We start from the raw sequence: 20,335 nt of genomic DNA, 5'->3' as shown, positions 1-20,335 counted from the left end.
GGGCCTTTCTGAACAAGTCCAGAGGACCAGAGTATCTTACCACATCACAGCCTGGTGCAGGGCTCTGGGACATGACCCTTGTGATGATCTTGCAAGGAGACTCCGCTGTCTGGCCTAGATCAGTTTTACCCAATTCCCAGTGCTTTGACATGAGAGGGGATTGTATAAATGTATATTCTTTGTTTCACTTTTGTCTTGGAATGATGGATTATAGCTCCTGCCAAAGGGAAAAAAAAAGTAAGGAATTACCATTGCTCTGCCATTGACTCATGCTAGATGTCAAACAGAGACACAATAACAAGCTAAAAGAACAGCTTGTGGCAATATTTAAAAATATCCACAACTCTCTAAATAAGAAGCAGTTCTGATAAGGCTATTTGGAATTCATGCAAAGCACCAAACACCCATAATTCTGAAAATCTGAATTGGACGTGTTTGCCAAGGTTATTTACTTCTGTGCATTAATTATAGATAAAGGTATATTAGATTCCATGATAATACGTATGTCCCTTGGTTTATAGATACTCCTCTCTCCTGAGCCTCTTCCTTTCCAGATTGTTCCTTTTTTAATCTCCTTTGTTTTCTCCCTCCTCCTCATTCCCTTTAAATGTCTCTGTTTCTAGGCATCTGATTTTGCCCCTGTTGCCTCTAACTTTACAAGTGCTCCCTATTTTATCTTCTCTGATTACTTTAACTGTTATCAATAACCTGATAACCTCTTTAATCAGAATCTGCAGACCTGATTTATTTCCTGGGCTTTAAAAAGAGCCTCTGCTGCCTATACATTTTAACTTGTTAGGGTGTCACTCACTAGACTGTAAATCACTAGAGGGCAGGGACCATGTGTGTTTTGTCCGCCGTTGTACCCTCAGGGCGCAGTGCAGCGCCCAGCACCTGGTAGATACCCAGTGAGCCTTGTTGAAGATGTGATGGAGCCATCTAGTATTCCAGACTAGAGACTTTGGAATCCTTATCAATGCATCTATCCCCCTTGCTCCCTATACCCAGTCTGGGACCAGTGGGTTTATTTCCTAAAAGGCTTTCACATTTGGCCTCTCCTCTCCATTTGGAGAAGGAAATGGCAACCCAGTCCAGTATTCTTGCCTGGAGAACCCCAGGGATGGGGGAGCCTACTGGGCTGCTGTCTGTGGGGTCGCACAGAGTCGGACACGACTGAAGCGACTTAGCAGCAGCAGCTCCATTTGCACTGCTGCTGCTTTAATTCAGCCCTTGTCATTGATCTCCTGGATCATTGGAGGCACTTTCTCATTGGTCTTCCTCTGGCTGGCATTTCACTAGGTCATTGCCATGTGACCCGCAGAGTCACCTTCCTAAAGTGTGAATCTAATGAGATTACTCTCAGGCTCCTCTTCACTTAATCAGAGTTTGCAATCTGGCAGCCTCACACTGGAGTCTATACAGCGTTCTGAGAAAGTGAGAATTAGTGCTGCATTTCATTGATTCTGAGAGACACATTTTTTCACATTTTAGCACCTCTGAAATTGGAATGTGCCTTAAAATCATTGGTGTGTCACAGTTTGATGAGTTGCTTTTGTGTTTCTTATTGGTACATAAAATAATGATACACCTTGTAATCGATGGCATCTTAAGTTTGTAGAGGTATACTCATACTGGCATTTAAAAATACAGAGATTTTACATAAAAGTATGTTCAGCTTCTCTTGAAAAATTACAGTGGATAGTGTTGGATTGGGATTTCTGGACAACTGCTGCCTCATTTAGATAGAAACTCTCTACAGTGTCCCATCATCTCCACCCAGGCTGCTTTACTCATTTCTGTTATGTACTCCAGCCCATGTCAGCATTTGAAATTGCAGTCTCTGACTGACAGATAAAAGTATGAATTCTTTGCTGTGATTTATGAGAACAGTCACAGTTGGCAACAGTCTACCTCCTCAGGTTCACATCCCCATCTTCTGCTGTATATACATTCTACCCACCCCAGTCTCAGGAAACATAACTTGAATGTACCGTACTCCCAATTTCCCTGGAGTGCCGTTCTCTACCTTGTATGCTCTAGGAAATGTCTCCTGACTTGTCCTGGCAGGGCTCGTATCCTTCTGGGCTCCGGTAGTACATGGCATATCTTTGTATGCGATCTTGGGTGGCCTCAGCCTGTAGTGACTTGAAGCAGGATTTTGGTTCCCAGCCAGAGACTGAGGCTGGTTATAGACAGTGAAGACACCGAATCCCAGCCACTAGACCAGTGGTCAGTGACAAGGCCCTGGCTCTTCGGCTCTGCAGAAAAGAATTCACACGAAAATGGAAAGTAGTGAAACAAGTCAAGTGTTTATTAGGAAAAGGGGTATGGTACACGTGGATAGACACATGGGCAGGCTCAGAGAGAGTTGTGCCCTCCTGGTGGTTTGAATCACTTAAAAAAAAGTATTTATTTTCCTTTTGGCTGCGCTCGGTCTTTGTTGCTACTCGCAGGGTTTGTCCAGTTGTGGCAAGTGGTGGCTCCTGTGTAGTTCTAGTGCACAGGCTTCTCGCTGTGGTGGCTTCTCTTGTTGCAGAGCACGGGCTCTAGGCATGCAGGGTTAGTAGTTGTGGTGCAAGGGCTCAGTTGCCGCGAAACATGTGGGATCTTCCCAGACCAGGGATTGAACTAGTGTCCCTTGTATTGCAAGGCGGATTCTTAACCACTGGATCACCAGGGACGCCCCTTGGATCACTTTTGTGGGGCATTCCTTTCAGGTTTCCTTTGGCCAATCATTTTGATTTGTCTGGTTCTGAGTCCATATTTGGCATATCTCAGAATCCTCTCATGTGTGCATACTCATCTCTTAGCCAAGATGGACTCTGGTGAAGAGGCTTATGGGAAGTTGACATCACTTACTGTGAGGTGACATCCCCTCCCTTTTCTTCGACCTCCAAGGAGCCTTTCTGCCCATGTGTAGTCAGGGAGGTCTCCTTGACTTTGGGGATTAGGAATATGTGATCTTTTATCACTTATCTGGGTAGGGCCCAACCTCCTCCTCCATCCTGCTTTTACGTAGTTTCTGTCCATTGCAGAGAAACTGTTCAGCCTGGGGCATGTCTGTCTCCTGCCTCATACCTACACCTCCTGTCTTAAAATTATTTGTGGACGGCCCGTGTCCCTCATTACACTATGAATCTAGTAGGGAAATGAATCAGAATGTATTCATTTTTGTATCTGCCTCATAGCTGGAACTTGCTCAGTAAGTATCTGTTAGGTAAAGGATGGATGGGTTGCGTTTTCTCACTGGGGTCTCTGTTTTTTGAGTTTTGCCCATGGATAGCTAAAAGTGAAGTCCGATGCTTCTGGCATTGCTTTAGGAAGACCCTTGGCAGTCACAGTCAGCCCATGGGGACTTTAATGTCTGCAGACCCAAAGGCACTAAGGCACCAAGGGCAGCTCTGAAGTTTTTTAAAAAATTTATTTTTAAATTAGTGTGCAGTAAAACCGACTTGTACAGTTCTGTGAATTTTAACACTTGGGTAGGTTAGTGTCACCTCCACCATAATTAGGATACAGAACATTGCCTCCAAAACTCCTTGCTCTTCCTTTGTAGTCACATTCTCCCTCACCCCATAAACCTTAGCAGCCATTAATCAGCTCTTCATTACTACAGTTTTGTCTTTTTGAGAATGTCATATAAGTGTACTCAACGTTTTAAGCCTGACTTCTTTCAGCATAATGCCTTTGAGATTCATCTAGGTTGTCTTTATCAGTAGTTTGTTCCTTTTTATTGGTAAGTAATATTCCATTGCATTGCTGTCCTGCAGTTTGTATATCCATTCACCCACTGAAGGACATTCGGGCTGTTTTAAGTATTTGACCATATGAACCTGAGTACAGATTTCTGTATGTATAAGCTTTCATTCCTTTAAAGTAAATATCCAGGGGGTGGGGTTGCTATGTCATATGGCAAGTACATGTTCAACTGTATGAAAGACTATCAAACTAGTTTTCATAGTGGCGGCACTATTTTGTATTCCCACCAGCAAAGTATAAGAGTTCTAGTTGCTCCATATCCTAGCCAGTACTGGGTATTATTAGAGTTTTAAAAAAATCTAATAGGTGTGCAGTGTTAGCTCACTGTGCTTTTGATATGAATTTATGCTTCCTTGAATCCAGGCTGGGGAAATTGTAGGGAAAAAAATGGTTAACTCACCACCAGTGTGACAGTACTTCAAACTCTTATCTTCTCAGTATGCCTTCTGCTATTTACTTTCCAGAGTCTTTGTGGTACTTATTTATTGCTGTATAAAAAAATAACAAAAACCTAGAGGCTTAAAATGCACATTTATGATCTCACAGCTTTTGTGGGTCATGAATCCAGGTGCAGTTTATGTGGGCCCTCTATTTCAGGGTCTCTCACAAGCTGCTGCAGTCAGGGTGTCAGTTGAGCTGCAGTCATCTTAAGGCTTTACTGGGGGAGGATCTGCTTCCAAGCTCACATGGTTGTTAGCAAGATTCAGTTTCTTGAGGTCTGTTTGACTGAGGGCCTCAGTTCCATGCTGGCTTTTGGCCCATGACTTCCCTCAGTCCTGTGCCATGGGGGCCTCTCTAGTACGACAGATTATTTCATCTAAAACACATGAGTTGTGAAGGCAATAGAGAGAGTCTGCTTACAGGACAGAAAGTCACAATCTTTCATAACTTAGTCACAGAAGTAACAGCCCAACACATTTGCCATATTCTGTTGACTAGAAGTCAGTCACTAGATCAGGCCTTATACTGAAAGGGGGAGGAGATTACACAAAAGCATGAACACCAGGAGGCAGGGATCATTGGGGGCCATCTTGAAATTTACCAGTCTTCAAATAGCTGGTCCACGGATTATGTCCAGGTTTTATAGCTTCATTCTATGGGAGAGATAGGGTAGAGTGTCCTTACTCTGTCTTACTGTTTTATTTGATTTATGAACATGCAAGGTTAATTTAAGGAGTTTTGTTTTTTGAGTCAAGCCATCTCGGACAAAGCTAGGGTTCGATTGTTGTTGTTCAGTCACCCGGTCATGTCTGACTCTTTGTGACCCTGTGGACTGCAGCACGCCAGGCCTCCCTGTCCCTCATGATCTCTCGAAGTTTGCCCAAGTTCACATCCATTGCATTGGTGATGCCATCCAGCCATCTTATCCTGGTGGCTCAGGGTTAGATTACCAGTGGTTAAATTCTAATATCTACTAATATGCTATTTATTAAGTGACAACCATGGAAAGCTCAATTTTTGTACCCAAGATGGAGCCTTTTCAATGATGAATTTATAAACTTCAACACATGACAGCTATTTCAGCCTGTCATTGTGGCTGCTGACCAGGTGACCCCAGTAGACAGATGTGGCCGGCACTGGCCTTTATGAATTTCTTTCACCTGATAGTGACTTATAACCCATCTTTGATTTATTTTAATAACTTTCTAATGACTTGGCAAATCTGGCCTCTCTTTTCTCCTACTTAATGTGGCTTTTCAATACCCAGAAATCATCCCTGGAAATAGGCTTGATCCTTTCTCTTTCTTAAAATGTAAAACTACTTAGTATTCCTTCCCTCCCTTCAAAAGAAGCAGGCTCTTTAAATCAAGTTTCTTCAAATGTTTTTGATCATGAACTTCTCTCAGTGAAAGCTTTCTGAGAATGGACTTCTGATAATTATATTTATTTATATACAACTAATACTATTGAACTCATATTTTGTGTATATTACCAAAAATGTACATTATGAAAATAGAAAGTTCAAAAAGAATTAGAAAATATGAGTTCTGTTACTTTGCTTTCTATTGTGCAACAGACCTTCTGGTTTTTGCTGTGGGGCAGGTACCTCAGTTTGGAGACTATTAGGTACTAGGAAATCCCATGGACAGACTAAACAACAACAAGAGGTGCTCGGAAGTTGGGATTGGATGTGATTGCTTATCACTGGCCCTGAAATGGAGCAGGATCCTGTGGGGCTCTCTGGGGTACAAATCCTTTCTGCGTCCCCTGTTTCTTGTTTGTAAGAAATAGGCTTCATTCAGCCTCCTTGCTCTTCCCTGAGTTCCAAAGGCGAGGAGCTTCAAACAGTTGCTAATCAAGTGAGGGAATGCAGAAACTGGGGAGGAGCAGTCAAGAAACAACTATGCAGAGGGTCCTGGTTCCTCCTCAGGGGGTGTACAGTATACAGATATCTCTGAGCTCTTCTGCAGGAACTAAGGCCCCACCCAGGCAGAAGATGGTAACTTCAGGCTGAGCACAAGCATCCTGGAACATCTCCCTGTTACCTCACCACCAGCCAATCAGAAGAAAGTCTGAACATAGTGGAAGATAAGGAAGACTCTGACCCCTTCCCCAAATGATTCTCCCTTCAAACACTTTCATGGTTGAGCAGAGTCTTCAGAGTTGGTTTTTGGACACTAGTCCACCTTCTCCCCAGGTTGTTGGCCTCCTGAATAAAACAGCCTTTTTCTTCCAACCACCACTCATCTCTTGAGCATTGGCTTTCGCGTGAGCTGCTGAGCCTTAGTTGGGAACAGCCCCAGCACTAGAGGGCTAGCTGAGAGTTGCCAGAGCTGCGAGGTCAGCCCAATCTGAGCTCCCCACTTTGGTGCTATCAGGTATTAAGGTATCAGGCGCCATGAGCGGGCAGACACTAAGTTTAGTTGAAGTACTACTCAGCACCAAGCAGATCTGCACACATCATTTCTTCTCAGTCTGTTCCCAAGTCCAGTTGTTTTGCCTGGATTCTAGCATATTTTCCTTGGCTGTGTCATGACCAATAATAGGAACTACTCATTAGAATGAGTTTTCCTTTATAGAAGTTGGCACTGTGGCCAGCTCCAGGAAGCTTGTGAAATAGTAGAGGTTTACCTGCAATGCCCAATTTCTCCCTTGTGAGAAAACCAGCCTTCTCTGTTCCTCTATGTCTTGCTATAGCTTGCTACTGCCATAGACTAACCGAGTGTCCTGATTTGGGTTCCCTCAGAAGCTGACCCCAAGACAAGTGTTTGAGACCAAGTTTATTTGAAAGGTGAAGGGAAACCCAGTAGGGGAGTGGGGAAGTGAGAAAGAGAGACCACTAAGACAGCCAAGAAAGAGTCAGTGAGTCCAGGCTGTAGAGGTAGTGCAGCCACCATTTTTCAGTCATAGCACATGGACAGTTCTATCTGCTTATAAGTCTAATTGCAGCATTATAATTAGGAGCTCAGTTCATTCTGATTTTTGTTTCACTGCTGCCGTTGCACATCCTTGTTAGGTACATATCTACAGGAGTCCTTTTTTTCTCCTTCACTCTTTTCTTCTGGTTAACTCCTAACTTCTGGCTGTGTAATCCTCCGGTCTATCACTTCTTCTAGAAAGCCTTGCTTCACCCTCCTCTCAGGGGTAGGGCTGTTTCTCTGTGCCCCCTGCCTGTCCTATTAGAGGTTTTGTCATACTGTATTGCTTTCATTTATTCATGTAATAAATATCTGTTATGTGCCTGATGTGTTTTAGGTTCCTGGTGCTTATATTCCAATAGCGGAGGTACTTTTATTTGTAGTTTTATTTTGATTTCTTATTTACCTGTGTGTTTGCCTCACCTAATCATATCCATTTTGTTCACCATTTATGTCCTTGTCCTTTCAACACAGTGCTGCCAAATAGAGGGAGAGCAATAAAAATGTGTTGAATTGCCTAGAAAAGCACAGTGCATCTTAGTTCAGAATGATTTGACATTTCTATGGCCTTTTCCAAGGAGGAAACTGAGCTCTCACCTTTCCATTGGCTATTTTCATATGACGCTGTGCCCATTGAGAGATAAATTGACCCACCTTGCCTCTTGGGGGTATAAGTCTGTTATTGGGTGAGTTAACATTATTTTGCCCATTATATTTTCTTTTTTCAGGCTGGGAGAACACATCCCTGCCTAGCTGGAGGAAAGTAGGAGAGCGTCCGAAGAGGCTGGCAGCTTCATTTTGCAAACACACAGGTGCTGACTGAAGCAGTATAGTGTAATTGATCTCGGATGGCCTTGGCCTGCAGTGACTTGGAGTGGGGCTTGGGTTCCCAGCCAGAGATTGAGGCCAAGTAGCGGCGCTGAGAGCACCAAATCCTAGTCAGTAGACCAGTGGTCAGTGACAAGGGCCTGGCCCTTCAGCTTTGGAGAAAATAATTCCTACAAAGAAAGTAGTGAAACAAGTAAAGTATTTATTAACAGGAAAAAGAGTACAGTATGTGTGGATAAATACACGAGTGGACTCAGAGTTACTGAGTCGCACCCTCGTGACAGTTTGAATTATTTTTATGGGACATTTCTTCCAGATTTCCTTTGGCCAGTCATTTTGATTTGCTTGGTTCACAGTCCATATTTGGTAAATCTCAGGATCCTCCCATGTGTGTGCAGGCATCTTTTAGATGCCAAGATGGATTCTACTGAAAAGGCGTCTGGGTAGAGCATTCCTTGGCATCACTCCCCTTTTGACTTCCCAGAAGCCTTTCTGCACATGTGTGGTCGGGGAGGTCTCCTCACTTTGAGAATGAGAAATATGTGGTCTGGGCAGGGCCCAGTCTTCTCCCTTAATTGTCCTGCTGTTCTCATCTTGGAGTTTTAGTCCACAGGGAATGAATCTCAAGTCATTTTACCCTGGGGCAGGAGGCCCATCTACCTCCTGCCACATAATGATTAAAAGTAGAGGTTCTAGAGTCAAAGTGCCTGAGTTCAAATCCTAGCTCTGCCACTCATTTGCTGTTGGACTTTGGGCTCCAGTTTCTAATGCATAAGTAAGAATAATAATAGTATATATCTCATAGGATAGTGTGTAGATTAAATAAGATTAACACCTTTAAAATCAACAAGTGCAGAAAACAAACAAACAAAAAAAAAATCAACAAGTGCCTAGAACATGGTAAGTGATCAATAAATGTTATTATCATTATTGTGATTTGTTCCCATACGTCAGTGCTGGTTCATTTAACAATTTGAGGCTGGCTACAGGACTCTGTGGTGCTCAAAGTAACATTTCAGTGTTCGTCATACAGTGGAAAAATATGGTAAAGGTCTTTATTGTAAACAAACTCTAAATTTGAGACAAATCATGTAAAGTTCACAGCCAGTCCAATTTATGGTCCAGAGACTGGCTATTAAAACAAATCATATTAAAACACCTAAATCATAAGTTCTTTCCTTCCTTTTTTTCTATGATTAAATATTTAGTGAGTACTCTAGGGGCAGAAAAATTTTCTCTTGCCCTTCTAGGTTCTTTGGCTAGTATAATAGTTATATTAATATAAGACAGGTTCATAGGAGAAAAACAAATTTAATTCTGTATATACAGAAACCCTATAAACATATGAAGACTCAAAAGATAGGGAAGATCCCCTGGAGGAGGAAATAGCAACCCACTCCACTATTCTTGCTTGGGAAATCCCATGGACAGAGGAGCCTGGTGGGCTACAGTGTAGGGGGTCACAAAGAGAACACGACTGAGCACCTGAGCACAGGTGGATATACTCAGTTGGAGCTTCTATAACGTCCTGAGCTAAGGAAAGGGGTGGGAGTCGGAATACAGAGAAAAGGAAGGACAGTTGCAGGAAGGCAGAGGAGAGATTTGGAAAACAAAGGTTGCCCTGTTATGCAAATAAGTTTCTTAGGTAAAAAGGTATCTCTGGTAATAGTTCTCTTCCTGGTACAAGGCCCCTTTCCAGTGTAAATTTAGGCAGTTGAGGGGGAGGTAGAGAGCTTTTCCTGAATCTGCTGGATTTTTGATTGCCTTTAGCTCAAAATTATTCCTATGCCAAAATGGCATATTTTGGGTGGCAAAACCTGCTCCCCGTTCAAATGCTTTTATGCATTTGGAGGCAGAGATGCCAAGAGGAATGAAATGGATCCTTTTCCTTCAGGATTTCACATGTAAAAGGACAAATTACAGCACACTTTGGGAAGTTCTATAATTGGACACACACATGGCTTGGAGAGCCAGAAGACAGAATGACTAACTCCGCTTTGGTGATTTAGGAAAGGCTTCACACAGAGGAGGTGACATTTGAACAACTGTATCTAGACATAGGCATCATTTAATCACATGGCTTGAATAGGCATTTGGCTGGAAACCGTATAGTGACATTGTCCATTATTTTGGGGGAGCCTGGGTAATTGTACTATCGTTTACAGTGCTTATGGCAGCCTTATCAGTTTCTAGTCTTGGAGCCTCTGCCATGGAGACCTATATGGTTGTATTGCCTCATAATGAGACCTTCTGGTAATATTTAATATGCTAATAGGAGTCCTGAAGCCCAGAACTGCCTTTCCAGTTATTTTTTAAAGTGACTCCATTAGATTAAATAGTAAGCTAGGTAACCACTTTACTGGATCTCCAGCGGCTCTCAATTGCAGAAAGGAATTGGCTAAAGAGCAGCTTGGGTGGGGTTATGAAATACTTATGGCTGGAGACCTTTAAATCCTAGCTCAGGATGCCTAAGGCCAGTAAGCTCAAAAACGCATATGGTGTGTAACCAGCTGGGAAGAGTTTGGGAGGAATATTGCTGTTGGTGCAGCAGCAGGCAGCTTGAGACTTTAGGAGCAAGATCACTCACCCCTGAATTGCCTCCAAAGACAGCAGAACTGGGGCTGGTGGCATATAGTACTGACACTGGCACTTCAGTTTTTCAGTCGTGTCTCCCTCCTCTTCCTTCTCAAATTCAGCAGAACCGCAGGTCAGCTTTCCACTTCCATTTTGCTGATGATGGGAGGTGAATCTCCCTCTCACAGATACATTTTTTCCTTTTTTTTTTTTTTATGGAACAATGGGCTCATGTGGCCACTGTGCAGAAAGCCAAACTCTGACAGCAGGTGTTTGTAACAAAATAAAGGTTTGTTGCAGGGCCAGGCAAGGAGAACGGGCAGTTCATGCTTCCAAAGACCTGAACTCCTTGATGACTTTCAGGCAGGGGTTTTAAAGACTGTTGGGGCGAGGGTCACAGCATGCATGATCTGCTTGTAGATCTTCCTTTGACTGGTTGCTGGTGAGGTAGCCGTGGGGTGTTTCAGGGATCTCCAGCTTCTGATTCCAACCAGTGTGGCGTCTACATGCTTGTGGTCAGCATGGAGCCACCATCCTCCACTGGGTAGGGGATCTTAGCTCTGCAGAACAACTCTGAGATATGCGTCAGATTATCTATATCCCTTTGGGAGGAACTAGGAGTCCTGTGACTCTTGTTCACATCATTAACTGCTTGCATCTGCTCTTTCAACTCAAGGAGGCTAGGAGACCAGGACCTTTTTCTACAAACAAGAAGCAGGACATGGAGGGGCTTTTGTGCCTGGGAGGGCCCTGCACGGTCCTGCTCAGTTTCAGTTCTACCTTTTCTATGATACTCCTCAACTTCAGGGAAACAGGTGCAGATTAAGAAAGGGAATAAAGTTTTGGATAGAGCGGTTAATCATAAACTCCACAGAGGAACTTGGTTTTAGGAGGAGTCAGTTTCACGTTCTCCAACAAGCAGAGGAATAAAAATACGATAGAAGTGAATTTGTAGTGTGGCACCCAAAGGCTACTCCCTTTTAAACCCATGGCTTTTCAAGTCCTAAGGAGGAATGTTTAGTGTTCCCACTTCCTTCTCTTAATTGTGCCCAGCTTACTATAATGTTTCCTGAAAATTATCCTCAGTTGACTTAAAAGTCAGTTACTAAATGCTTTTCTGCCCTTACTTACCAAAATTCATTCTGTATTTTGTACTGACCAGATTATTTATGCAAACAGTGGCTCGGTCTTGCCTATACGAAGCCTGGTCCCCTTGGATGCAGTCATGTGACCAGAGCCCATTACTTGAGTGCTTCCCTTTATCTCTTTGCTGGGAACAGGGCAGGGTTGGGGCAGACAGCTCCAGCTCACAGGCCAGCGCAGCCTCTCCCAGATCTGCAGCTCTGGGCTCATCTTCCAGGCTGAAAGGCAAAGCCTGTTTGAGTTATTTCTTTGTGCGTATGTGTATGTATTTGTTTTTTGATTAATCAAGAGCTCTCCCTGCACAGAGCTGCAGAGATGTGAGATGTATGGGGAGTGTGTGTGTGTGTGTGTAGGGGGATGCTCCAGAGAGAGCTGAAATTGTACCTCTTTTCTTTCAGATCACTGCATCCTTCAGAGAAGTTTTTTCCTGATTTTGTTTCTCTTGAAGTGCCTGGGGTGAGGATAAACCTCTACATTGGCCAAGCAGAAGAAACAGGTAATATATTTGTTTGTTCTTAGGTATTTTGGGCAAGCAGAAGTCTACATTATAAACATACGTTGTATAGCAATGGACGGGAACTGTGCACTCCTTGACGTTTATTTTATTGCTTTGCATTTTCTCAGAATGATTTTTCTTGAAGATGGTGATTGCAAATCAGTTGTCATTGTCTTAAAAAGATGTACAGGTGACTTTGCATTCTGAAGCAGTGTAGCCTATTTCAAATGAACTCAATACTTGGGAAAACTCTGTGGTCACTTGGGTGAGAGCTGAAAAATGAGGGAAGGGATAATTTGAGAAACTCTTCCAGACCCTTCATAGGCACTGCCCCCTGCACAACTGAAGATTCAGAAATTTTCCTTGCCCTCTTGTTGTTGCACAGGACCACAGGATTTGCATCTGTCTGTAAAAAAGGGACACGGAATCCCTTGCAATGTTCAAGATTTCTTTTTGGTGATTTCGTGCTTCTGTAGATCAAATTGGATCCTGAAACCAAAGCACAGCTAACTTTTTGGTGGACAGACATTTCTTTTTTTTAAGCATTAAATAGAATGGGTCTTCAGTCCTGCACTGCTCAGCTGTGCCTTGGAGTCTCATATTTAATTTCTCAGTCTCAGTTTTTTCATCTTTAATACAGAGTGATGATACTCCTTGAAAGTTGCTGTGACGATTAACTGGAATAATAGAAATATAAAGTATCCACTGTGCTGGGTAAATAGTCCCTTAATAAATAGTAGTGATTTTAACTGTTATTGTTACTGGTAAAGCATTTTTTCTTTACCAGTAATAATAAAAAAGCTCTCTTGCTGTTGGGGTTTTCTATAGATATTGTTTTGTGTCTCTGATTAAAATTGGTGCAAACCATAAAAAAAAAAAAAAAAGCTCTCTTGGGGGAAAAGAGTCCATTTCTTTGTGAGTCTACAGTTATCCCAGAACCAGTAGACACCCACAGGGTTTAGTCTCTGGGAGGTCCCCAGACAGTGCATTCTGAAGAAAGAGATAAGAGCAAACAAGTTTTGTTTCAACACTTTGACCACAATGGATACCACTCATGCATGGCTCTTCTTAACCCCTCAGCTAAGAAGAATTGCTCTGTTCCAGTTGTGTTTGTCCATCATCAATCTGCTCATTAGTCTTTAGTACAAGTCTGTAAGGTAAGTGTTTTTATCCCTATTTTCTTAAGAGAAAACTGAGGTGCAGAGGAATTACTGACTAGCTGAGAAGAATTTAAACTCTGGTTTGTCTGACTTCTAAACCCCAGTCTCCATTGGGCCAGCATTAGCAGTTATGAATGATAGATGTTCTTGAAATACTCTACCTCAAGAGGGTCCCCTGCTTGGCTGTTTGGGAAAGGAGTGAACACTAGCTTTTTCTTAGAGATTCATGTTAGAGATACACATTGATATTCAGAAGGTTCTGGGAAGTCCTGCAGTGAAGAAACCTGTTGAATGCTGCTTCTCCTGAACTTATTTGATAGTGGGGCTTTTTTTTTTTTGGTCTAATTTCGAGAATCATAAACCACACAGAATTCTCCCACAAATGTTCTTTGGAAAACCTGGCACTTGGCCTAGCTGCCTCCTAATTACAGTCCTGTCTGGGAGAACAGCGCACACCCTTGGGTAGCTTCTGGCGGTCAGTATGGTTTCCTCGCTTTTCTTCCCCTTTCACGGACCCAGGCATAATCATCAGCTCAGTCTTACAGAATTCCCCTTATTCATTGAAGACCCCAGACAGGAGCACATGCTTACAGGGTTAAACTGGAAGGGTGGTGGGGGAAGGGGCCCTTCTAGAGCAGTCTGCCAGGGACTTCTCTACCCCCTCTATGCCCCTTCGTCATCTTTAGTCCACAGACCTCAGGCTGTAGAACCTGTGTTTCAGCGGATGCCAAAAAGCATGCTGCAGCAGAGTGAGCCTCAAGAGGTGTCTGTGCTCTGTGCTCCTGTCTCATGCTCTGAGAGGGGAGAATTAAACAATTAGACATGCTTACCTCCCACATTGGGGACTGGAGTTTGTTGCCAGTTGATGACTGTGGGTTCTGAATTTGGGGTTCTTGGGGCCAGAGCTAGAGTACAGATTTCTCACAGAAGTCAGCATCTCTAGGAAAAGCTGAGTTTCTCGCATGGGAAACCATGCATTCACATCTAGATTGTCAGAGGTGGAGCAGAATCAAGGTCATGGTGGCTGAGGAAGGTGTGGGCATTCAGTAGAGATGCACTTAGAAAGAAAATCAAGAATAAGTAAGAACAACTCAGGGAGGCTGGGCTAGTACTTGAAGGGTGCTTGGAGGCCAAGGTTGGATCGGCTCCAAGGGCCATCTTTTGTTCTTTCCTTGTATTTTTACATTGGGAAATGAATAGTGATTAAGATCAAAGGAACTGAACAATGTCAAACAGTCTCCACCCTCCAGTTCTCCCCGCTCCCTCTACTCCTCCCCCATCCCCCACAGTAGAAACCTTTTAGCAGAAACCTCGGAAGACTTTTCCTTTGGCAGATTATAAGTGAGTGCCAATGATGAGTCACTTTTATGTTTATGCTTTAGAATCATCCTTGGTGTGTACTGGTAGGGGCAGCAGCACTGAGCAAGTTTCAAGCTGTTTTTTGCCAAGATCCACCTTTTTGGTGGTTTTTTATCACCGACCATGGCATCCTCAGGTCTTGGTGAAGGCTGCGGAGACCCCCAGCCTCTTGAGCCAGAGAACCCCTTTCAGGCCCTAGGGCATCGTTTCTTCAGACTCCTTTAGCACACTAAGTACTTATCTCATGCTGACAGAGGGCAGGGAATGGAAGGAGCTTAGATTGTCCCACATAATGGAAAATTCCCAGATCATTTTTATCAGCTTTATACCACCCAGGGTTGTCTTCAAAGGCACTTACACTGCTTTCAAACATGTATGATTGCAGTCTAGGTCGGGTAGTGTGTGGGAGTAGTGAGTGGCACCTGGCCATAACCAGCTCTTGTTTTGGTGAGAAATAAAATGGGATGACTCTTTTTTGTTTTGTTTTACCTGTTATCTGAGGAAATTAAATTATTACCAATTAATAATATAAAAATTCTAATAGCAAATTATTTTTTCTAAATAACCCCAAATTCTCAAACAATTCTCATTTCTTTCTGTCATGATTTAAAATTTTTCTTTAAAAATGAATATATAAGTACTACCCATTTTCTGGTTTAATAAAAGACTTTTGTGTAATTAAATAGCATGTATTTGTGCATGAAATGATGGACTAATAATTACTTTCAGCATTCATTTTTTAAAGGGGCCTGGATTACAAATATTTATTCCCTTATTCATTCATTCATTTACTTGGCATTTTTCAAACACCTGCTATGTGAAAGGCACTGTGTAGGTGCCAGAGATTCAAGGAGTATTTAGAAAGAAAGGTATCCATGGAGCTTACAGTCTAGCAGAAATATACTCAAGTTTGATGCTTTTTAGTTCTTAGTGAATCTTTTATATGAACTTTTGTTTGTTGTGTAATGAGTTGACTGAGGAGTGGCTGAGAACCAAATGCCTTTAGAGAGAGAAATTTTTTTCCTGGGGAAAAAATTGAGTTTGAAGTATATCACTTCCTGTCATTGCATCAGTGTTGCCTACTCAGTGTCTAACTCTGTGTATTCATAAAACGGGGTAGAAAAAAGTAGTATAAAAATGGAAGCAGAGCCCAAGGGAGATATGCAGAGCAGTGTTTCTCAGACTGAGATATGGGGAGTGCTTGTGTCAAAGTCCCATGAAGGGTACATTTTTCATTGCAAATTCCTAGGCCCCCTTGGACTGCTTGAATCCAAGTATTGGCAGTAAAGCCTGGGAGTGTGCCTTTTAAAATAATCTCCCCTGGTAAGTTTTGCAGTACTCATGTAGGAGAGCATGGATCTAGGCACATAGAGAAACTCACTAGGACCAAATGTCCTACTTCAAAGGTTGAGGAAAAACCCAGCAAACATGCTCTCATAGGCACTGCAGATAACCTTTGAGAAATGTCTGAGGATGGAGAGAACAGAGGCAATGGGTAAGTAGTGCTTCAGTTTCAAAAACAAGAAAAAGAGTAGATCCCAGAAACCACTGCCTTATAAGCCTGACATGACCTCTGGAAAAATTCTGTTCCAAACAGATGGAGTCAGAGCATTTAGAGGAAAATATAATCACTAGGCATCATTGTGGGTTTGCTGGAACATTGTTTCCAGTAGAGAACAAGCTCTGCTGCACATTAGAATTACCTGGGGAGCTTTTAATACTCTTGATGCCCAAACTGCACTCAATACCAGTGAGATCAGAATCTCTGGGGATGGGGCCCAGGCATCACTATTCTTCAAATCCCCAGAGACTCTTAATTTGGTGAGGTGGCCTCTGAGCATTGAGAGTTTTAAAAGCTTCCCAGGTGATGCTAATATGCAACAGAGTTTGACAACCAGTTTGTCTAAGTGACGTTGGGTAAGTATCTTGGTTTTCTTGCACTGTGTGTAAATTCTGGGTAATTTTAAAAGTCTCTGCAACCTTTAAAGCTGCCCAGGTGGTGCTAGTGGTAAAGAACTCGTCTGCCAATGCTGAAGACATAGGAGACGCAGATTCAATCTCTGGGTGGGGAAGATGCCCTGGAGGGTAGCATGGTTATCCACTCCAGTGTTCTTGCCTGGAGAATCCCATGGACAAAGGGGCCTGGAGGACTACAGTCCATGGTGTTGCAAAGAGTCAGACATGACTGAAGTGACTTAGTACGCACACGTGCACCACTTTTAAATGTCTATGATTCTGTTACTAAATAAAAATAATGGCAAAGTGTTTTCCTTTCTTTCTTCCTCCCTCCCTCCCTCCTTTCTTCTTCCTTCCTCTCCTCCTCCTCTTTATCTTCTGCTGTTGCTGGCTAGCCTGGAATATGTGTGTGTATTTGTGTGTGTGTGTGTTGCTCAGTTATGTCCGACTCTTGCAACACCATGGACTGTAACCCACCAGGCTCCTCTGTCCATGGATTTCCCAGGCAAGAATACTGGAGTGGGTTGCCATTCCCTTCTCCGGAGGGTCTTCCCGATCCAGGTCAAAGCCAGGTCTCCTGCACTGCAGGCAGATAAGTTCTTTACCATCTGAACCATGAGGGAAACCCAGCCTGGAATGTAAGGTGTCAAATATATATCTTAATTTCATTAAAATATTTAGTGAGATTTCCCAGTACATCTTATAGATAAATAAGTGGATACTTATGATGGGTAAATTTTCCACCTAACTAAATGAATATGCTGGGAGAGTGTGACTGTAGTGGGTCTGTACTAACCCTGGAGATTGGTCTGGAGTGGAATGCCACAAGGGTTTTCTGCCCTTGAAGCTGACCCTATTAACATTTTTTACTCATGATGTAGATAAGAGAGATATGTAAGAAATGCCTATCGAATTTGGAAATAACCCAAAGTTTAAGAGAGTTAATTAATTCCATAACCCATAGTTTAGGAGGGTTAATTAATTCCATAATAGAATCAAGCCTAGCTCTGATCAGAATATCTGTTTATTAAGGTTATAGTTGTTTTAAAAATATTTCCATAATTCAGATATTTTGCTCATTTCTTTCTGCCCCTTTCTTTTATTGATTCACATTTTGAAGCTTTTAGTGTAGTACTAAAAGAAAAATAGGCAGGCTTGGCAGAGTCCCAAGTCAGTTGTTCTCTTTGTTACTATCAAGAAATGCAAATAGATTAGCTCAGCTGGTTTGGAGCATCATGAAATAAAGGAAGCATCATCCCACAAGTCATGAGGTGGGGTTACTACAGAAAGGAATTTAGTTGAAAACTCCCATGGGGTGATTGTGAAAGATCCAATATAGCAGTCTCAGCTAACCCATCAAAAGGCCTGGTGAGTGTGAGGGCAGACTTTGGAGGGGCCTCAGAAATGCCTGGAGAGCTTGTTTGAAAAGGGCATTTTTCTAGGGAGGCCTTTTAATACTCTTTAATACTTTAATACTTCAGCCTCCGTTTTTTTTAAGCGAGTATGCCAACTGATTCTGAGAAACAGTGTCAGAGAACTCATTCTCGACTAAAAAAGATGCACAGCATGAGAGTTGTGAGCTAAGTTTTATTTGGGGCAAAATGAGGACTGCAGCCCAGGAGACAGCACCTCAGATAGCTCTGAGAGGCTGCTCCGAAGAGGCAGTGGGGCAAGGTCAATATATAAGATTTTGGTGAATGGGGGGTTTAATGCAATCAAACACTTACTTTACAAAAGGTTTTCTGCTAGTCATGAGCTGATGTCATCATAAGGGGATTTAGTGCTTTTCTGGGCTTTTCTAGATATGAAGAGATCCAAGGATTGGGCTCCTGAAATCAGTTCCTGAAAATATCTGACTACCTAGAGGCCTGTTCCACTAGTTTCCCTGGAGCACAGAGTGCCTCACTCTCCACCCTGAACTCCCTTCAGGGTGTGTTGAAGGTCAACAGCCGCAGCAGCACAGGATTCAGTCCCCACAGAAGTGGACTGCAAATGCCCTTGACAAGTGCCAATTTGTAGTTGACATCATTTTGATTTGAATTTTGGCATAATTGTATAAATATGTTGTCTCATAGTCATTTTCCAATTTGTGTATTTAAAAGCCTAGATAGATATATTAATAACTATTTTGAGCTTAAAACCAAAGCTATTAATTTGTGTCAGATCCTTCATATTGCATTACCTATATTTCAACTATAAAATTGTTTGCTCTTAAATTTCCATTTTTCTTTTCATTTTAATGCTTTATTTTATAGAGTATTGATCTGACCTAGACACGGGCAAGATATAATTTATGTGTTGCAGAAAAGCAGCTTATATCTGCTGTGTTGCTGCTGCTGTGTTTTGGAAAATAAATCAGGATTAGATTATGTCTGATCACTTTCCACATCAGATGATGAACAGCAGTTGAGGAGAAGCATAAAATGAATCCTGTTGAGCAGCCCTTAGATACCTTGTTGTTAACGGGTGCTTTCCTCCCTCCTTTGTGTGTCCTCCTCATCAGGATCTGTGACCCAGGTGAATCGGTCAGGAGGGGCTCTTCACAGCACAAAGGGAAGCACTTTTCACACTGTTTTAGAATGAGAAGTTGAATTCATGAACATACAAGATTTAGAAGACATGGGCTGTGGTACTTCATCTGCAACAAAAGACAAGAAATCTGAGAAAGGTGAGTGCCAGGAGTGTGCCTGTCTTCCTGAATGAAAAGGGGAGGGCGAGCTGGGTTCACCCTCTGCCCTTTTCTCAATTACTCACATGGTTCTCAAGCTGCCCAGAGAGATTTTGCACCAGACATCGTCACTTGAACTGAAGGTTAAATATTGGTATAATGTTGGAAACTACCTTTAGGAAGATGTAACTCTAAATTTATAATGTGCCATAAAGTATTATCTGAGAGATATTTTATGTTTGATTGATTTCAGTTGAAAATGTACCAATATAAAATCTGTTTAAAACTCAGTGGCAGGGAACAAGAAAGCCTCTCTGTAAATTTGTATCTGTTTATTCAATACACTTATAAATAGCTCTGTCCATACCTACGTGACATTTGGTAGCATCATTGAATTTTTATTAGATTTTATAACTCAATGATCAGATTATTATTTATAGCTGTTCAGTATAGAACTTCATGGGAAAAAAAAAAGAACTTCATGAGATTTGCTTCATGTTTTTAGAATGTTCTAGGTAGAATTTGAGAAATGCTAGATCATCTGCTTCCCAATAAGTGTGTTGTTTCTAAATAGATGATGTGCCCCCCCACTACCCCCCCATGTAATTAGAGGCTTCTGTATTTCCTTTGTTTACTTTGTACTGAGGTTCTTTCTCATAGATACTAGAATCTAGTTGAAACTCACTTGAATGTTTCTTTAATAGACATAGTCTCCACATGCAAATTAAATGCAAAACAAACAGGCTAGGATGATTGTGTGAATAACTTGCTCTTAAACTCCATTCCTGTGTTACGTAGGTTATATTAATAGATAATTTTCCCAGTTTCTATTCCACATCTTTGTTTTAGCAGTTCACTCAGGCTTAACATGCAGAGTTTAGGATACAGAGTATTCTATCCTAATTAGTGTGGGATGTTTTCCTTTGGAAATCAAATGCTGGTCTCCCTCCCAGCTGACTTAACGCCAGTGAGTAAGCAAATTAATCCTTGACAGTAGAGCAACAGAGATGCACTTAAGTCTTTGAAATCTGTA

The 20,335-nt window shown here is 42.2% G+C and overlaps 1 protein-coding gene across 8 annotated transcripts in view; it reads left to right on the top strand.

The window, feature by feature from the left end:
• Positions 1–20,335, top strand: part of PPEF1 (protein phosphatase with EF-hand domain 1) — a 139,822-nt gene that overhangs the window by 19,320 nt on the left and 100,167 nt on the right. For 7 of the 8 annotated variants that reach the window (XM_061136304.1, XM_061136302.1, XM_061136308.1 and 4 more), the window contains 4 exons: positions 7,847–7,930; positions 12,062–12,159; positions 13,240–13,316; positions 19,138–19,302. Coding sequence is in view for 1 of the 8 variants with exons in the window: in XM_061136305.1 (XP_060992288.1) it covers positions 19,230–19,302 (73 nt within the window). In the remaining 7 variants the exon portion in view is untranslated. The remainder of the gene's footprint in view (positions 1–7,846; positions 7,931–12,061; positions 12,160–13,239; positions 13,317–19,137; positions 19,303–20,335) is intronic. The other variant, XM_061136303.1, reaches the window with a different exon arrangement.

This window comes from Dama dama, chromosome X (genome assembly GCF_033118175.1).
Source record: "Dama dama isolate Ldn47 chromosome X, ASM3311817v1, whole genome shotgun sequence".
Taxonomy (NCBI): Eukaryota; Metazoa; Chordata; class Mammalia; order Artiodactyla; family Cervidae; genus Dama; species Dama dama.
Note: the sequence above shows the minus strand (reverse complement) of the source record. Positions and strands in the feature narration are given on the sequence as shown.